We start from the raw sequence: 16,684 nt of genomic DNA on the forward strand, positions 1-16,684 counted from the left end.
GGCCCAGGTCAGGGCACTCTGGCCCAGGCTTTTATTGGGGAAAATGTTGGGGATCACTTAGTCTTGTTCTTGTTTTTGCTTGGAGGTAGCTGGTGAGGCCGCTCTAGAGCACTCAACTTGGTGCTCAGCCTCTCCTCACTGGCCTTGAGGCGCTCTTCCACCAGCTGCTGGAGCTGCCCCAGCTCCTTATTAAGTTGGGTCTTGATGTAGGTTCGGAGGACACAGACTTGGGCTGCACAGAAGGAAGGGGCAGGTCAGGAGAGATGCATTCTGAGAATGACAGAATGTCCCTGGCTGAGTGAACATAACCCCATGGTGTCCCCCATACAGATGGCAATGTTATTTACTTCAGTCTAGGAAATATCAACCAGCCCTTTTGGAGAGACTGTTGGGCAGATTAGGCAGAGTAGCTATGTTGGGCTTTTCTGGATTAAAATTCTGAATACAAATTAGTAGCTACATAGCTTTAGGCAGGTTGACCTTTCCATGCCTCAGTTTCCTTGTATAAAATGTAGATATTGCTGGGCACAGTGGCACATGGCTATAGTCTCAGCTACTCAGGAGGCTGAGGCAAGAGAATTGCAAGTTAGAGGCCAACCTCAGCAACATAAGATTCTGTCATAAAGTAAAATTAAAAGGGTAGAGCACTTGCCTAGCATGCACAAAGCCTTGAATTCTGGGTTCAATCCCCAGTACTGAAAAACTAAAAAAGTAGATAGTAATGACACCTAGCAAGAGACAACTACGTGAGTTAATATACAGAAAAAGTCTTTTAATTAAAACAAGACATCCTTTGGTGGTACACAGTATTGCCAAAGCTCTGCATTCTATTATTGTCATTGTTTTTCTAATCATCTTCCTAGAGCTACCTCTTTTGCCACCCCCACCTTCCCTAGCAGTTTTGCTCTTACTAATTCAACTTGGACTGCATAAGGAATCTTCTAGAAAGTGGACCATGACTAAAACTAGAAGTCTGAAGTCCTGATGTGGTCTACAATCTTCATTCAGAATCACAAGGCACCCTAAACCCTCCAGGTGCTCACATGGCTCTTGCTCTGGCTGGGCCACTATCTCCAGTTCTTCCTCCTGTGGGGTGAGTGCCTGCTCCTCTGCCTCCTCACCTTCTTTCTCTGCAAGCCAGAAGCAAGAAGAGGCCTTAGACTCTGCAGTGGGCTTGGCCCATCCCTGCCCTGGCCCTGGCCCTCTTTGGTACCCATCTTACCCTTTGGCCAAGGCTTGGGTGGCTGTAGCCCCATGTAAGTCAAAGATAGATCCAGCCGTACCTGGGAAGAGAAAGAACAAGACTAAGAAAAAGGCACCTGCATTGAGAGAAAGGGGAAGATGAGGGGCAGTTTCTTGCCACCCACATCACAGTACCTGGGGTGTGAACACATATTTGTAGAGTTTGAAGTGGCGGAAGTAGGTGTTGACCACGTAGTCTGCCAGGGCCAGCAGCTGTTCCTCCTTAAAGAGGTCAATGCTGAATGGGGGCCGCTGTGGTGATGACTGGGAGTTAGAGCACTGACAGCCTCCAGAAGCCCAGGCCCTTAAGCTATCTAGGTTCAGGGAGAGCCCACAGGTCTTTAGAGAAAGATGAGGGTAATAGTGGGAGAGAGGGTAGAAAATTGGGCTAGACCTTGTCTTGGGGATCAATGATAGTTCTGCCCTCAGATACTGACCCTGACTCCATGGCAGAAAAGAACACTGGTAAAGTAGCGGTAGCATTCCTCCACGTTGCCCAAGGGTGTTGCTGGTAGGGAAAGCAGGGTATGGCAGTGAGGCCCTTCCTGCTATCCATCCCTCCAGTTCACTGCCTACTTAAGGAACACAAGCTTCAGAGGTGGACAGATCTAGGTTTAAGTCTTTGTTCGTTTCCTTAATTCACTCAGCAAATACTGAATCCTCAGTATGTGATGTTGTAGGCACTGAATAAGACAGACAAGGTCCTGCCATCAGGAAGCTTATATTCTAGTGGAAGTAACATACAATAATCCAAGAAATAAATAATTTCAGTTATTAAATATTCTGAAGAAATCAGAATAAGGATGGGGAATAAAAGAGTGTGGGGGGAAAGGCAGAAGTCATTTATTGAACACTGTGCATGTATTTGCATATATTATTTCTCAGTCTCACATAACATTAGTGCTCTGTCTATCAGTGAAGAAACCAGATTCCAGGTGGTAATCTCCTTACTCCTGCTTCCAGAGTCAATTGTGCCAGGCCAGTCTCCCCCTGTCCCTGGGGCTCAAACCTTCTGGTAGCCACTGCTCTCACCAGCACAGGCCTTGTGAAGATCTTGGAGCAGGGCACATGCCACTGATGTCTGCTCCAGTGAGAAGCCCTGCTGGCGGCAGAAGATGAGTGCGTGGGAGTAAAGGTCCAGGGTGATGGCATCCTGCAGGTTCTGCTCAGGACAGCCAATCTTCAACAGCTCGGCCAGAACTCTTAGGGAGAGGAAAGGAGTGAGTGATGATAGAAGCCTTGTTTCACCACCCTACACTCGCCATGTTTGGAGCCAGCCATTCCTCATGTCTTCCTCCCCAAGAGCTCTTCCCCTCCTTGCTCAGTCCCATACTCCCTCATCTCCTCAATGTTCGCAGTCTTCTCCAGCCGGTGCATGGAATGGATGTCCAGGAATTTCCTATCACAGGAAAAGGGGAAACAGTATTTATGATTGGTACACATTAGATTAATGATGGGGCTTATTGCTCAGGAGATCTGAGTTTGAGGCTTGGCACTTTGACTAACTTTTGTAACCTTTGGCAAGTAACTTACCTCTGTGGGCCTTGTTTCCTCCATCTGTAAATGAGGAATATGGCCTACATGAACTTTTATGATCCTCTCAATGAGTTCTTGTCTCTGCTCTTCCACTACCTTGCCATATGATCTTGGTTAAATGCCCCTGTGATCTTCAGTATCCCCATTTGTACAATGTTCCATGGAAGCTATGATACTCCTTTTACATCCTCACTCTTGGCTCCCATCTCACACTGTCTCTTTGGACTAGGGGACCTGGAAAGGTGGCTTATACACACCTTGAGTAATGCATGTGTGAGGCTCAGTCTCCTTATCTGTAAAATGGGGATGTTCTGGGGCTGGGACTGTAGAGCACCGGCCTGGCACGTGTAAGGCACTGGGTTTGATCCTCAGCACCACATAAAAATAAATAAAGATATTGTGTCAAACTGCAACTAAAAAATATTTTTTTTAAAATGGGGATGTCCTGGTTGGGAAACACTAAAGGAACAAAAATATAAGTATGAAGTGTAACTTTCCCCCAAGGCTTTTCACTCACCACATGCAGATCCGGGGCTGGGGCAGTGGCGGCTGCGGAGAGAAAGTGCATTGGGGAAGGAAGAGGTGTGTTGTATCTGGCCCTTAGTCCCTGGTCCGCCGTCAATCTCCAGCGGGGCTGAGAACGTGCTATAATTTGCCTTCTCATCTCTAGGTCTATGTAGAGCAACGTGGTCACGGCTGGACTTAAGCAGGTCCTAAGTACTATCTGTGAAATTAACAATCTGGGCTACACATCCTCTACCTCTCTTCCTCAAAGAATCAAGGGAAACGTCCCGAACGTTAGGGAACGTAATGACGGGTGACGCCCCGTGGGAAAACCATTTATACATATTCGTGAGCGGACCACTTTGTCCCACCCTCACCGGGAACAAGTTGGCTCCAGGATCATCTTCTGCTTCCATAGAGGCCGAGCCCAGTGTAGCTGAATCGGTCCGCACACCTGTTCCCATCATGGCCGATCCATCCGCTGAACTGAGATCCTTCTCCAGTTCCCGCCGCAGTTCAGAGGGCTGTTCAAGCTCCGACTGCACCTTCACTCCCAGGTACTGGCTGGACTTAAGGCTGGTCATCTCTTCGGAGTCTCGAGTCACCACCAGCTCTCTCCGACCTGAGTTTCTGAAACAGCCTATTCTCTAGCAGCGACTGCCAAGGTCTGACCCTCTAGCGATTTTCCAGCCACTGTACGCGGCAGCTAGGCCGGTGTAGCCAATCCGCTGGGCCAGGAAGGCGTCTTCCCGGTCTCCAAGGTGACCGTTGCTAAGAGGCTTGTGAGAGAAAGGTAGAAAGTGCAGGCTCACGCAAATCAGCGAGAGGAGAATGCGCATGCGTGATAAGTTGCAAGATATTTCCCCCTGTTTATCCCCTTGGAAGTTCCTAATAGAAGGGCTTGCACTGTCCTCTGGACAGGAAAGTGGGAGTTCGGTGTCAGTTGCCATGGGAACTGTCTATTGGCCAATCACCCAGAGAAAGAGGAGGTGTTCAGGAAAAAATCAAATGATCCGAGAGGCGGGACAAGCGCGACGGAGAAAAACAGGAAATGAAGACGCTTCGCCACATCCGGTGTTGTCTCTAGCGCCTGCGCCCTATGTGGGAGGGCCAGTGACGTCCGGTGAAATCCAAGATGGCGGCGCTAGGCTGACCCTGCTGTCGGTGAAGGCCCGGGCTGGCGGGGGCGGGATCTTTCAGGTGTGTGCAGGGGACCGCTCGGGGCTGTGGAGCATCGGCCGCTGCCACATCTCTGCTCTGTCTTCTTCAGGTGACCGAAGTACCGCCCTCTCCCGCGACCCTCGGGGGACCGTACGCCGCTCCTCGCCGCCGCAGCTATGTCTGGGCCCGGCAACAAACGCGCCGCCGGCGACGGGGGCTCAGGGCCTCCAGAGAAGAAGCTGAGCCGCGAGGAGAAGACCACAACTACTCTTATCGAACCCATTCGGCTTGGGGGCATCTCCTCCACGGTTCGTGGTCTTTTGCCCTAGTCTTCAGAACTTAGCTACCCCTCCTATCTCTGGTGTCCGCCCAAACCGTCAAGAATCTTAGTGCCAGGTCCCCAAGCTTAGAAAGCTTAACTATAAAGTGTTATAAAACACGTTTTCTTGTAGGAAACCAAGAGCACGACATCTGCCTTCCCCTTGCAGTTACAAAAACAGGTCCCCGAGAGCGTGTGATTTCTTAAAAACTTCAGAGTTAGGGAGAGAGGAAGACGCATAACTTGAGCCTTCTCGTAACCAGGATGCTTTCTCTGGGAATAGTTGAACCTCTTTAAGTCTTGTTCACAGATATTTTGGGAATACCACCCTTCCATCCATTCCAGTTGCTTTCCTTATCTGCTTCTGTGATGGTTTCTGAGCCTTGCTTGACACTCTCCTTGGCACTTTTGTTTCCCTTGGCAGGAGGAGATGGACTTGAAGGTTCTGCAGTTCAAGAACAAGAAACTAGCAGAACGTTTGGAACAGCGACAAGCTTGTGAAGATGAACTTCGAGAACGAATTGAAAAGTTGGAGAAACGTCAGGCCACAGATGATGCCACACTCCTCATTGTCAATCGCTACTGGGCCCAGGTGGGTGCTTTCTGCTTTCTAAGATCTAACCTTGATTCATTTGCTAATTTTCAGATTACCCTACTGAGAAAGGAGTTTCATGCTGAAAAGCACCTAGGGATTTATATTTCTGGTGCTTTCTCCCTTTAGCTGGATGAAATTGTAGAAGCTCTTCTCCGATGCCATGAGAGCCAGGGGGAGCCATCTGCAGGGATGGAGGTACCTGGGACTCAGGAGGGGCCAACACGTGATGTGATTCCTCTCACAGATCCAGGGACATCAGAGCTGAGAGGTAGGACCAGAGCCCTAGGATCTGTGGAGCTTAACTTTTGGGAAATGTTCTGGAGAGTGGGAGATTTTGATTTGGGGTTCTTAAATTTCCCACCCCATCCATCTCCCCCAAGAAATCGTTTTTATGTTTGGGCAGAACATTGCCATGGGTAACAACAAAGACTGTAATTTGATGTGGTTTATAGTGCCAGTGTTGATATTCATCAAGTCCAAAAAACACTGTTAACTAAGTACTTAACGTTGTTTTGGATTAGAAGGAATCAGAGACAAGCAGAAATAAATACTATTCCTATTGTCATGGAGAAAATTACTAAAAGTAATAAGTAAAAACTATTGGGGAGGGCTGGAGTTGTGGCTCAGTGGTAGAGTGCCTCGCCTGCACATGCGAGGCCCTGGGGTCCGATCCTCAGCACTATGTAAAAATAAATAAAATAAAGACATTGTGTCTAATTACAACTAAACATTATTATTTTTTTAAATATTTGGTTTTTAGTTTTAGGTGGACACAGTATCTTTATTTTATTTTTATGTTGTGCTGAGGATGGAACCCATGCTTCACCCATGCTAGGCCAGTGCTGTACCTCTGAGCCACAGTCCCAGCCCCTAAAAATTAAATATTTTTTAAAAAATTATTGAGGTCCCTGAAAGAGAATAAGTATATGTACACACGTATGTGTAGTCCTGCTTTAGACTGGGAAGGTAGATGACTTCCCTGAGGAAGTAATTTGGTAGCTCTGTAGCCTTGAGGAAACTACATTAACTTTTTAAACTTCAGTTGTCTTACTGTCAAGTTGGGGATAATAAGATAACTACTAATTGTGTTAATTGAGTGAGTCATGACATATGGAAGGGCTCAGTCTATAACTTGGTACAGATTGGTAGTCATTGCTACTGTTATTCTGATGAGGATCTGTCCATCCTTCCCAGAGCCCCTGCCAATGCAGCTGCGACCCCCTCTTAGTGAGCCAGCTTTGGCTTTTGTGGTGGCACTAGGTGCCAGCAGCAGTGAGGAAGTGGAGCTACAACTTCAGGGCCGCATGGAGTTTTCTAAGGCAGCCGTGTCCCGGGTCGTAGAGGCCTCAGATCGCCTGCAGCGCCGTGTGGAGGAACTGTGTCAGCGAGTATACAGCCGAGGTTAGTCCTACCCTAGAAGTGTCTGTCTCTGCCTACATCTTTATGGTCTCCCCATCCCCTAACCCATTAATACATTAAGCCCAGAATTCCCCAAGGAATAAATCAGCCATGATTTGGGGGGAAATAGTCTGTAGATGGAGATTCTGTTTGATTCCTGGATGGAAGAGTTGTCGATGCTAATAGTGCCACCGTCTTCCAGCTAGAGACCTATCTAGAGCACTTTGTATAAATTTCAGTGATAGCTGTTGATCCACAAGGCAGAGCAATAAGTGCTTAGGCTTTGTAGGTTGGCTGGTTTCTCTCAGCCTTAGTTCTGCTTCGATAGTGAGGCCTTTCAGGGAAAATGGCTCCCCTCTCTGAGCTAGTTTCCTCCTTTATACAGTGGGGATAAAAAGTCCTGGTTTGCCATGAGAAACTGGCAAGACACTGGTGGATCACTCTGGGCACATATCAGACTCCAGAATGAGTTAGTACTTTAACCTGTTGCCCTTGGGGCTTGATTCTTACCTGGGTCCTGCCTTCCCAGGGGACAGTGAGCCCCCTGGTGAGGCCGCTCGAGCACGCACCCGGGAGCTGGGCCGTGAGAACCGGCGGCTACAGGACTTGGCCACTCAGCTGCAGGAGAAGCACCACCGCATCTCACTGGAGGTGGGAATCAGGCTTTTGGTGGGGGAAGTAGAACCAGGGCAGGGTTTGGGTTAGATGGGTACCCAAAGATCTCGGGTTTCCAAGTCCCTTTATCCAAGCATCTGTCCCATCCATTGCCCCAGTATTCTGAGCTCCAGGATAAAGTGACATCAGCAGAGACTAAGGTGCTAGAAATGGAGACGACAGTGGAAGACTTACAGTGGGACATTGAGAAGCTACGTAAGCGGGAGCAAAAGCTCAATAAGCACCTGGCAGAGGCATTGGAGCAGGTGAGGCTGAAGTGCTGGGGAAGATGGAACCAGGCTCGGGTACTTGGGACCCTGGCTTCTGCTCTTCATATCTATCACCTGTCTCCTCTCTGCAGCTCAACTCTGGCTATTATGTGTCTGGGAGCTCCTCAGGCTTCCAAGGGGGCCAAATCACACTCAGCATGCAGAAGGTGAGCAACGTCATTCTTCCCAGTCCCTATGTCCCTCCCTTAAAATTTCCCTCAGGACCAAAGGCAAATGTCTACCTCATAGCCCCTTGCCTGTCACTCTTGGAGCTCTTTCTTTCACTCATTTATCTACTTATTTAGTAAATAATTACAGAGAACTAAGTGCTAAGTACTAGGTAGATTGGAGAGAAAAAATATCAATACTTTCTTGGAGCTTAGGTTATAGCTGGGGAGTATACAAATTAATGAAATAGTACATCAGTTGGTTATCAAGTACCACAAAGGAAAAGCACAGAAAGAAATAAATGGGGTTATGTAGAGTCCCTTAGCATTCTGGAGTCACTGTGCTATTTGCCTTTTGCTTCAGCTGGCTTTTCAGGTCTTCTGGGAATGCTTCCTTGACTCCCTGTCAGTTAAGAACTTTAGCTCCCAATGTTCAGTACTCCATGCAGTATTGAAACCCCACACTTGCTAAGCAAGCGCTCTGCCACTGAGCCCCAGCCCCAGCCCACAAGTGGGAGATCTTGGGAAAGCCCTTGGTTTAGGGCTTCAGAGTCCCATCAGCGTGTTGCACAGGGTGGCTTGGGTAGAGTTTGTTGTTGTGGGTGAGAGGAACATGCTGCCTGTCCTGGCCCTGCCTACCACAGCCCCTCCCACTCCTTAGTTTGAGATGTTGAATGCAGAATTGGAGGAAAACCAGGAATTGGCCAATAGCCGCATGGCAGAGTTGGAGAAGCTGCAGATGGAACTTCAGGGTGCTGTGAGGACCAATGAACGCCTCAAGGTGGGCTGTGGTTGGGGCTGAGAGGGCCTGGGCCTGCAAGATAGGGACTGAACCCTAAGCCTATTGCTTGCCATTTGGGGCATCCCTTCTCCTAGGTGGCCCTTCGGAGCCTTCCTGAGGAGGTGGTACGGGAGACAGGCGAGTACCGCATGCTGCAGGCCCAGTTCTCACTACTTTATAACGAGTCTCTACAAGTGAAGACCCAGCTGGACGAGGCCCGGGGGCTGCTGCTGGCCACCAAGAACTCCCACTTGAGACACATTGAGCATATGGAGGTATGGCGTTTAGAGTGAGGGCCAAGTCCATAATGTTGAGATATTCCTGGGTTTCTGAAGCCCTCTGTACCTGCCAAGGGTCCCTTGGGAAAAAAAATTCTTTCTAAGGCACCAAGGCATAAGGTGGGACTGAGGGGTTCTATGGGTCTTTACACCTCAATCTACAGAGTGATGAGCTGGGACTGCAGAAGAAGCTGCGCACAGAGGTTATTCAGCTGGAAGACACCTTGGCCCAGGTACGAAAGGAGTACGAGATGTTGCGCATCGAGTTTGAACAGAACCTGGCAGCCAATGAGCAGGCGGGTATGTGGTGGGATTGGGTGGAGGGGGGTCTTATCTGGGGTGCTGGGTCCTGCTGGGGCTGCTGCCATTCAGATGCAGGAAGCAGAGCTATTTCTTTTTTGTAGAGACTCATTTCCCTCTGGGAAAAAGGACTATACTACCTGGTTCTTAGGCATGGTGAGGGTTGCATTCAGTTGAGGTGGCTGACAGAGCAAGAACATGAACTATTGGCTCCATCTGTTTCTCTGATCTTCTGGTGTATCTATCAGAAATTTATTTTATAGACATTTATAGAATACCACCTGTAAACCAGGCTGTGTTCTAGGTTTTGGGGTTGATAACGAATGAGGCACAAAGAATTGCTGCCATTATGGAATAGTGTTGCAGTAATGGGGAGACAGATGGTAGGAAAGGGATAAAGTGTGTATATCATATAGTGATGAAGATACCAAGAAAAGTGAAGCAGGAAAGGGAGATGGGAAATATCAGGAGAAAGGGCATACAGCTTGCAGTGGGGATATCAAGCAGATGTCACCTAGGAGGACATTTGTATAAGTATCTAGTGAGTATCTAGTGAGTGTTAGATGTCTGTTCCAAACAGGGAAATATGGAGGTATTTAAAAAAAAAAAAAGTCTACATTAGTTACTTAGGTGGAAATCACACTCTAGGCCTCAGTTTCCCCTCCTGCACAGCAGGAGTATTGGTTCTGGGTCAGCTTCTTTTCCCACTGAAGGGTTAGGGTAATATAGGGACCAGTCCAACACCCTTACTTTCCCAACCCTCCCCCAGGGCCCATTAATCGTGAGATGCGTCACCTGATTAGCAGTCTCCAAAATCACAATCACCAACTAAAAGGGGATGCCCAGCGATATAAGCGGAAGCTTCGGGAAGTACAGGCTGAGATTGGCAAGGTGAGGAAGGGACTGCCTGGGAAAAGCTTTGGCTGGACCCCAGTAAGCATTGGCTCACCTCATTCCTCTTCCTCTCTGTCTTGGCAGCTCCGGGCCCAGGCTAGTGGCTCAACCCACTCCATCCCTAACCTGGGCCATCCAGAGGACTCTGGCCTAAGTGCCCCAACCCCGGGGAAAGAAGAGGGTGGGCCAGGTCCTGTTGGTACCCCTGATAGCAGAAAGGAGATGACGTCAGTCTCTGGTGCCACCACTACTACCTCCTCAGTGAAGAAGGAGGAGCTGGTCCCCTCCGAAGAGGATGCACAGGCCATAACCCCAGGGGCCCAGGGCCCCTCCTCCCGGGGCCGAGAACCTGAAGCCAGGCCCAAGCGGGAACTTCGGGAACGGGAAGGGTCTGGCCTAGGACCACCACCTGTAGCCTCAGGTCTCTCAAGGGTGGATCGAGAAAAGGCCAAGGTGGAAGAAGCCAAGAGGAAGGAGTCAGAGCTGCTGAAGGGTCTCCGAGCAGAGCTCAAGTGAGGCCCTATTGCTCTCTCCTTTTATCCCAGTGACCTAAAGCCCTACTTACCAAGCCTTCCTCCTACATCCTTCCCCAGGAAGGCCCAGGAAAGCCAGAAGGAGATGAAGTTGCTGCTAGACATGTACAAGTCGGCACCCAAGGAGCAGCGGGATAAGGTGCAGCTTATGGCAGCTGAACGCAAGGCCAAGGCTGAGGTGAGGGCAGGTAGGGCTTGTGGGGCATGCAGGGAGGCTAGCCCAGAGGCTGGTGACCAGAGACGTAGGTCAGCAGAAAGCAGTGACAGCTCCCTTCTGTGGCTGTAGGTTGATGAGCTACGGAGCCGCATTCGGGAACTGGAAGAAAGGGATAGAAGGGAGAGCAAGAAGATTGCAGATGAGGACGCCCTGAGGCGCATTCGGCAGGCTGAGGAACAGATCGAACACCTACAGCGCAAATTGGGTGCCACCAAACAGGTATAAGCCCCTTTGGGTCCCCTTGCTTCTGATACCGGGGTTCTCTTAGCCCTTTGTTGGATGCCTCTAGCTGATGTGACACCTTGATGGCATGGGTCCACTGTGATTCTTGGCTTGGCATGTTTTCTTGTGATTCTCCTCCCCCTCACCCGCCAAGGCCATCTGTCCACCTAGCACTTTCCATCTTGTCCCTACCCACTGGCTACAGGAGGAAGAGGCTCTGCTGTCAGAGATGGATGTGACAGGTCAGGCTTTTGAGGACATGCAGGAGCAGAACGGGCGACTGCTACAGCAATTGCGGGAAAAGGATGATGCCAACTTTAAGCTGATGTCAGAGCGGATCAAGGCCAACCAGATTCACAAGCTGCTTCGGGAGGAGAAAGATGAGCTGGGCGAGCAGGTTCTTGGCCTCAAGTCCCAGGTATGGCTGGTCCAGGGTGGAGCTTGCAGGGTGGAGCCCGAGAGGCAGGGCTCCTAGCACTTAATCCACCTCTCCCCCCCACCTCAGGTTGATGCCCAGCTGCTGACCGTGCAGAAACTGGAAGAAAAAGAGCGGGCCTTACAGGGCAGCCTAGGGGGTGTGGAGAAGGAGCTTACTCTGCGCAGCCAGGCCCTAGAGCTCAACAAGAGAAAGGTGAGGCTGGGCCTGTAGGGAGTCTACCGAGGCCTCTGGCCCCCCATCCTCCCTGATTTTGCTTGGAGAATCTGATGCAGGTGGCCTGGGGCAAATTCCTTGGCTCTGTCTCTTCCCATAGGGATAGCTCACAAGTATCAAAAGATTTATTGTGTGCCAGATCCTGTGCGTGATGTGTGGTCACATTTCAGTCACAAAACCTACCAGAATGGTTTTCATTATCATCCCCATCCCCCTGAATCTGAGGTTCAGGAGGTCAAATTGACTTGCTTAAGAAAGTGGAAGGGCTGGGGTTATGGCTTAGTGGTAAAGTGCCTGCTTAGAACAAATGAGGCACTGGGTTCAATCCTCAGCACCACATAAAAATAAATAAAAGTGTTGAAACCATCTACAACTAAAAAAAATTAAAAAGGAAAAAGAGGGGAGCTGGGGTTGGGATCCAGGTCTTGGCTTCGTGATCTACATAATCGCTCACTGGATAACTTGTCAATTGGGGATGGTGGTTTTTGTTGTTGTTGTTTGCACAGCTAGGAATTGAACACCTGGGGCCTTGCACCTGCTAGGCAAGCATTCTACCACTGAGCTACATACCCAGCCCAGGGATGGTGGTCTAGTTTTATTAAACATAAGAAGTATCTAGCTTATACTAAAGGTGTAACATTGATTTTTTTTTTTTAATTATTTATTTATTTATTAATCTTTCATGTGACCTTTTCCCTTACCCTGGGGATTGAACCCAGGGCCTTGTGCATGCAAGGCAAACACTCTACCAACTGAGCTATATACCAGCCCTGTAACATTGATTTTCATCCTGTTTTCCCTATTGCTCTACCTTCTTTTCTAGTTAATTCCTTTCATAAAAAGGTTTTTTTGTTTTTTAATGTCTCTTTTTTTTTTTTTTTTATACCACTGCAGAGACTGGGAATGAGCCTGAGCCCTGCCATTCAGTCTCAGTCAAGGCTGGAACTAATGAGGGGTAGATAGCAAGCCAGTAAACAATAAAATAGTGCCAGTTCAGAGCACACTAAGTTTTATGAAGGAAACTCAGGTGGTGTGAAAGAATAGCAGGGAACCCCCACAAAAGGTGACATTCAGAACTGAGTCCTGAAGGAGTTGCTTGTGTGTTGGGGGGAGTTCAGGGAAACTGAAGAGCCTGGTGAGGGCTCAGAGAACAGAGAGAGCATCTTGTAGGTGAGGAACAATGTTGGGAATGAGAGGGAGAGGAGGAGGTGAGGCTGAGGGTCAGGAATGGGACCAACTCCAGTGCAGATATCACTGAAATGTTTGACACAAATATTGGTGGAGCACAACTCCCTAGGCTCATGCAAAAGGTCTCTCCTTCCTTTCCCACCCACCTAAGGCTGTGGAAGCGGCCCAGCTGGCTGAGGACCTAAAGGTGCAGCTGGAGCATGTGCAGACTCGGCTGAGAGAGATCCAGCCATGTCTTGCAGAGAGCAGGGCTGCTCGCGAGAAAGAGAGCTTCAACCTCAAGAGGGCTCAGGTGTGTGCCTTGGAGAAGGCGGGTGGGCAAGGGTCCCCAGTTGGACTATGAAGCACACAGTTCAAGGGTGAAGACCCTTTCCCTTAGCCTAGCCTCTCTGCTGCTCCAGGAGGATATCTCACGGCTGCGACGCAAGCTAGAAAAACAGAGGAAGGTGGAGGTGTATGCAGATGCTGATGAAATCCTTCAGGAGGAGATCAAGGAGTACAAGGTGCGGCTGTGGGGTTGACTTGTGCCCCTTCAACTCAGGAATTTTACATGAGGGGTTGGAGATGTTTGTAATAAGTAGTCTGGGGACCCTAGAAATGAGGTAGGATGGCAACAAAACAAAACTGTCCACTGATTATGAAGTCAGACAGTTGGCATGAGTATTTGTTGGACACATGCCATGTGCCAGGTACAGTGCCTAAGGGGGTGGGGGATGGTAGGGTTTAGACCTCTTGAGATTGTCCTTTGGGGACAATTATTCCTTTTTGCCCAGTGATGAGTAATGTGATGACAGAAGCCAGAGGGGCCATGGGAACTCTAGGGAAGCCCTTGAAGGTCCTGGAGGTCAGTGGACTTCCTGGAAGGGATGTTACTCAAGGAAGACCTGAAGAGTGAGTTAATTATGGAGGGATAGGGATGAAAGGGCTCAGGCAAAAGCAAAGGCAAATGTGGAAGCCTCCAGTTGAGAGAGGTGTGTTGGACAGACAGAGCTAGCCAATGTGGTTGGAGGAAAGAGAATGGAGAGGTTGGGCAGTGGCAGATCCCAAAGGGTGTGGGAGTTGGGGTGAGCAGCTTGGCCTACATGAAGATAGTGTAGAGACATTGAAGGTTTTTTTTTTTTTTTGGCAGGGGGTGGGGAGTGCTAGGGATGGAAACCACAGCGTTTTGCAGGGCCTTTAAAATATACACTGCCTCTGAACTACACCCCCAGCCCCATAAAAGTTTTTTTTTTTATTTTTAATATTTTGTTTGTTATAGTTGGACACAATACCTTTATTCTTATTTTTTATGTGGTGCTGAGGATAGAACCCAGCATTCACACATGCTAGGCGAGCACTCTACTGCTGAGCCACAACCCCAGCCCCCATAAAAGGATTTTAAACAGGAGAGTGACATGGTCAGATTTGCTGTTGGATTTGAACTGGAAGAGGTAAAGGCTAGAGGCACCAAGATTGTTAGGTTATGGCAGTCACTGAGGCAAGAACTTCTATTTAGCTAGCTTAAGGTATTGTTTACTATAGATGGGTTCAGGAGATATTTAGGGAATAGAATTGTTTGGATGCAGGGATAGATAGAATGCATAGTGTCTGAGAAAGGGAAATACTGGAAAGACTCTTGATTTGAGAAACTAGTCATGTGTGGGTCACATATGATTGTAGTCACTCAGTAAGGATTTGTGGCATAAGTAGAGAAAAGAGTCATTCTCAGGAACCTGGAAGCTTAAGTGATGGGCAGATGAGAAAGCCTGAATGTTGGGAGGAAGGAAATTGATGGGGAGTTGATGGATGAACCAAGCCATGAGAAATGCCACTGGGACTTGGTGATCTGGGAGGGAAGATTTTTTGGGCAAGGGTGAGAGTAGAGCCACTAGAGTTAGGAGAGTGTAGGGGTGAATCAAAATCAGACAACTCTTACATTTGGACCTTGAAGGGGTAGGGATAGCTGATGTAGACTTGGGAACCTGTTCAGTGCTGATGGCTGAGAAATTTGAGGCTGCCTGCTGGTATTCCAAGAGTGCTGGCAAGGCTGAGTCAGGGCAATTCTTGTCTGGAGTTGAAGGTGAGACCCTCCTAGTGGCAGATAGGAGGTCTCAGGCTGAGAGAAAACCCACAGCAGCATCTCTGGGTTGCACCAGTGCTAGGCCCATTTGAGGCAGAGGTAGCACATTTCTAGTGGCACTGCCATGCCCGGATGTGACAGTAGGTACAGTTGAAGAGAAGGTAGACAGGATTGGGATTTTGTCAGAGGAAGCCAGTAGGACAAGAGAAGCCCAGGTGGAAGAGGCCAGGCTGGGGCTTTGGATCCTTGTCCTTGGGAGAATCCAGACTCTGCTACTTTAGTTTTGAGATGTTGGCTTCTGAGCCTCAGTTTCTGCATTCATAGAGTACTCATTCCACTTCCAAGGTTTTAGTGAGGATTATATTCATCTGCTGTTTGGGCTTAGTCTGAACCAATTCCTGCTATGAACCACTTCCTGCTGTCAGTTTAGGGTCTGGGCATCAGCAGTTATTCCAAAGCTGATGACTTTGCCTGGTCCAGGCGCGGTTGACCTGTCCCTGCTGTAACACCCGCAAGAAGGATGCAGTCCTTACCAAGTGCTTCCACGTTTTCTGCTTCGAGTGTGTGCGGGGCCGCTATGAGGCCCGCCAGAGGAAGTGCCCCAAGTGCAACGCAGCTTTTGGTGCCCATGACTTCCACCGTGTCTACATCAGCTGAACCTGAATCTCAGGGGACTTTGGAACACCCGTGGACCCTGGGGGCTGTGCCCCCAGCCCTTCCCCACCCAGGTGCAGTGGCCCCACCCTTCATTCCAGACCCCATGGGCCCAGCCCCTGCCCACCTAGTTGGTTTAGGGTCCTGGTGCATGCTATGGGAGTGGGATCAACTAGGCTCAGTTCCATCTTCTCCTGAAGGTCTGACCTGTAGCCTAGGGGGTGCTCCCATGAGGCTCAGAACACTCAACTGAGCTTCCCAGAAGCTGGCCCTAACACTGTTCCTGCTTCTCCATGGACTCATCCTAACCCAAAGGGGGATGTTCCCCAGGCTTTGACCACCCACCAAGAGGAGGCTCACCGTCTACGTACACACCCACAATAAGGACCAGAGATGGGCCAATCCTCAGCCCCTTGCTTGAGACTAGGACATAGGCCCCAGAGAGACTTTCTTCACCTATCAACCCCTAGCCTGGGCAGGGCTTTTGTCCTTCCTGTGGAGTTCTCTGGATACTGGTCTGGCTCTTGTGCCACAGGCTGAAGCTACCCCTGGGCAACTACCCTCTTCCTCTGGGAAGCTCTACAGTTGCTGCAGTCACTGCCCTCATCTTGGGAGTGCCGAACCAAGATCATCAATTTCTATTCTAATCAAGCCCTTCCCAATCTACTTGTCTCCCAGCCCACTTACCCCCACCCCAGGTATCCATCCCATGGCTCCACTGGGTCCTTGGCTCTAACTGTGCTTTCATCCTGGTGGCCTTAAATGCAATGGAGTTGAAACTTCCCAGAGGGGAAGGGATAGACCAGCCCCAGCCACTGGGCCAACTTCCAATCATTCCAGGTAGAAAAGCTTTGCCCAAAACACTCTGTGACAGCCTGTATACAGGATGCATCCATACTGTCTGCCCAGGTACACTCTGTGGGCTGTGACAGCACCCAGAGGGGCCTGGGAGGTGGAGCTGCTGACAGGTGCAGGGACCTATTTGGTTGCAGCCGTTGCTCTAGAGATGTCTTATATAGGCTGTTACTTGTTATGAATAAACGTCCAGCCCTCGACCTACA

At 49.4% G+C, this 16,684-nt stretch overlaps 2 protein-coding genes across 6 annotated transcripts; one reads left to right on the plus strand and one right to left on the minus strand.

Annotated features, from left to right (window-relative positions):
• Window positions 1-3: 3 nt before the first annotated feature.
• On the minus strand, window positions 4-4,323 carry Cfap119 (cilia and flagella associated protein 119). Of its 2 annotated transcripts, XM_046454454.2 has the most exons (9): window positions 3,660-4,323; window positions 3,296-3,327; window positions 2,576-2,641; window positions 2,275-2,444; window positions 1,680-1,750; window positions 1,378-1,494; window positions 1,223-1,283; window positions 1,044-1,130; window positions 4-232 (listed from the first exon to the last, which is right to left on the minus strand). In XM_046454454.2, exons 1-9 carry the CDS (start codon window positions 3,864-3,866, stop codon window positions 54-56), a joined length of 990 nt encoding a protein of 329 aa, XP_046310410.1. In that variant the 5' UTR covers window positions 3,867-4,323; the 3' UTR covers window positions 4-53. The 2 variants fall into 2 exon arrangements, with proteins under 2 accessions (XP_046310410.1, XP_046310411.1); XM_046454455.2 differs by lacking the exon at window positions 3,660-4,323 and having other exon boundaries at window positions 2,576-3,145; window positions 3,296-3,313.
• Rnf40 (ring finger protein 40) lies at window positions 4,313-16,684 on the plus strand. 4 transcript variants are annotated; one of them, XM_046454446.2, is made up of 20 exons: window positions 4,313-4,446; window positions 4,553-4,751; window positions 5,187-5,354; window positions 5,484-5,625; window positions 6,552-6,758; window positions 7,285-7,406; window positions 7,529-7,675; window positions 7,771-7,845; window positions 8,507-8,626; window positions 8,722-8,901; window positions 9,069-9,204; window positions 9,974-10,095; window positions 10,183-10,610; window positions 10,692-10,809; window positions 10,918-11,067; window positions 11,276-11,488; window positions 11,576-11,701; window positions 13,062-13,202; window positions 13,312-13,413; window positions 15,450-16,684. In XM_046454446.2, the coding sequence occupies exons 2-20, from the start codon at window positions 4,620-4,622 to the stop codon at window positions 15,624-15,626; spliced, it is 3,006 nt and encodes a 1,001-aa protein (XP_046310402.1). In that variant the 5' UTR covers window positions 4,313-4,446; window positions 4,553-4,619; the 3' UTR covers window positions 15,627-16,684. The 4 variants fall into 4 exon arrangements, with proteins under 4 accessions (XP_046310402.1, XP_046310401.1, XP_046310404.1 ...); XM_046454445.2 differs by having other exon boundaries at window positions 4,370-4,482; XM_046454448.2 differs by having other exon boundaries at window positions 4,370-4,482; window positions 15,395-15,616.

This window comes from Marmota monax, unplaced genomic scaffold, assembly GCF_021218885.2.
Source record: "Marmota monax isolate L192 unplaced genomic scaffold, Marmota_monax_Labrador192_F-V1.1 WCK01_AAM20220418_F8-fsc00086, whole genome shotgun sequence".
Lineage (NCBI taxonomy): Eukaryota > Metazoa > Chordata > Mammalia > Rodentia > Sciuridae > Marmota > Marmota monax.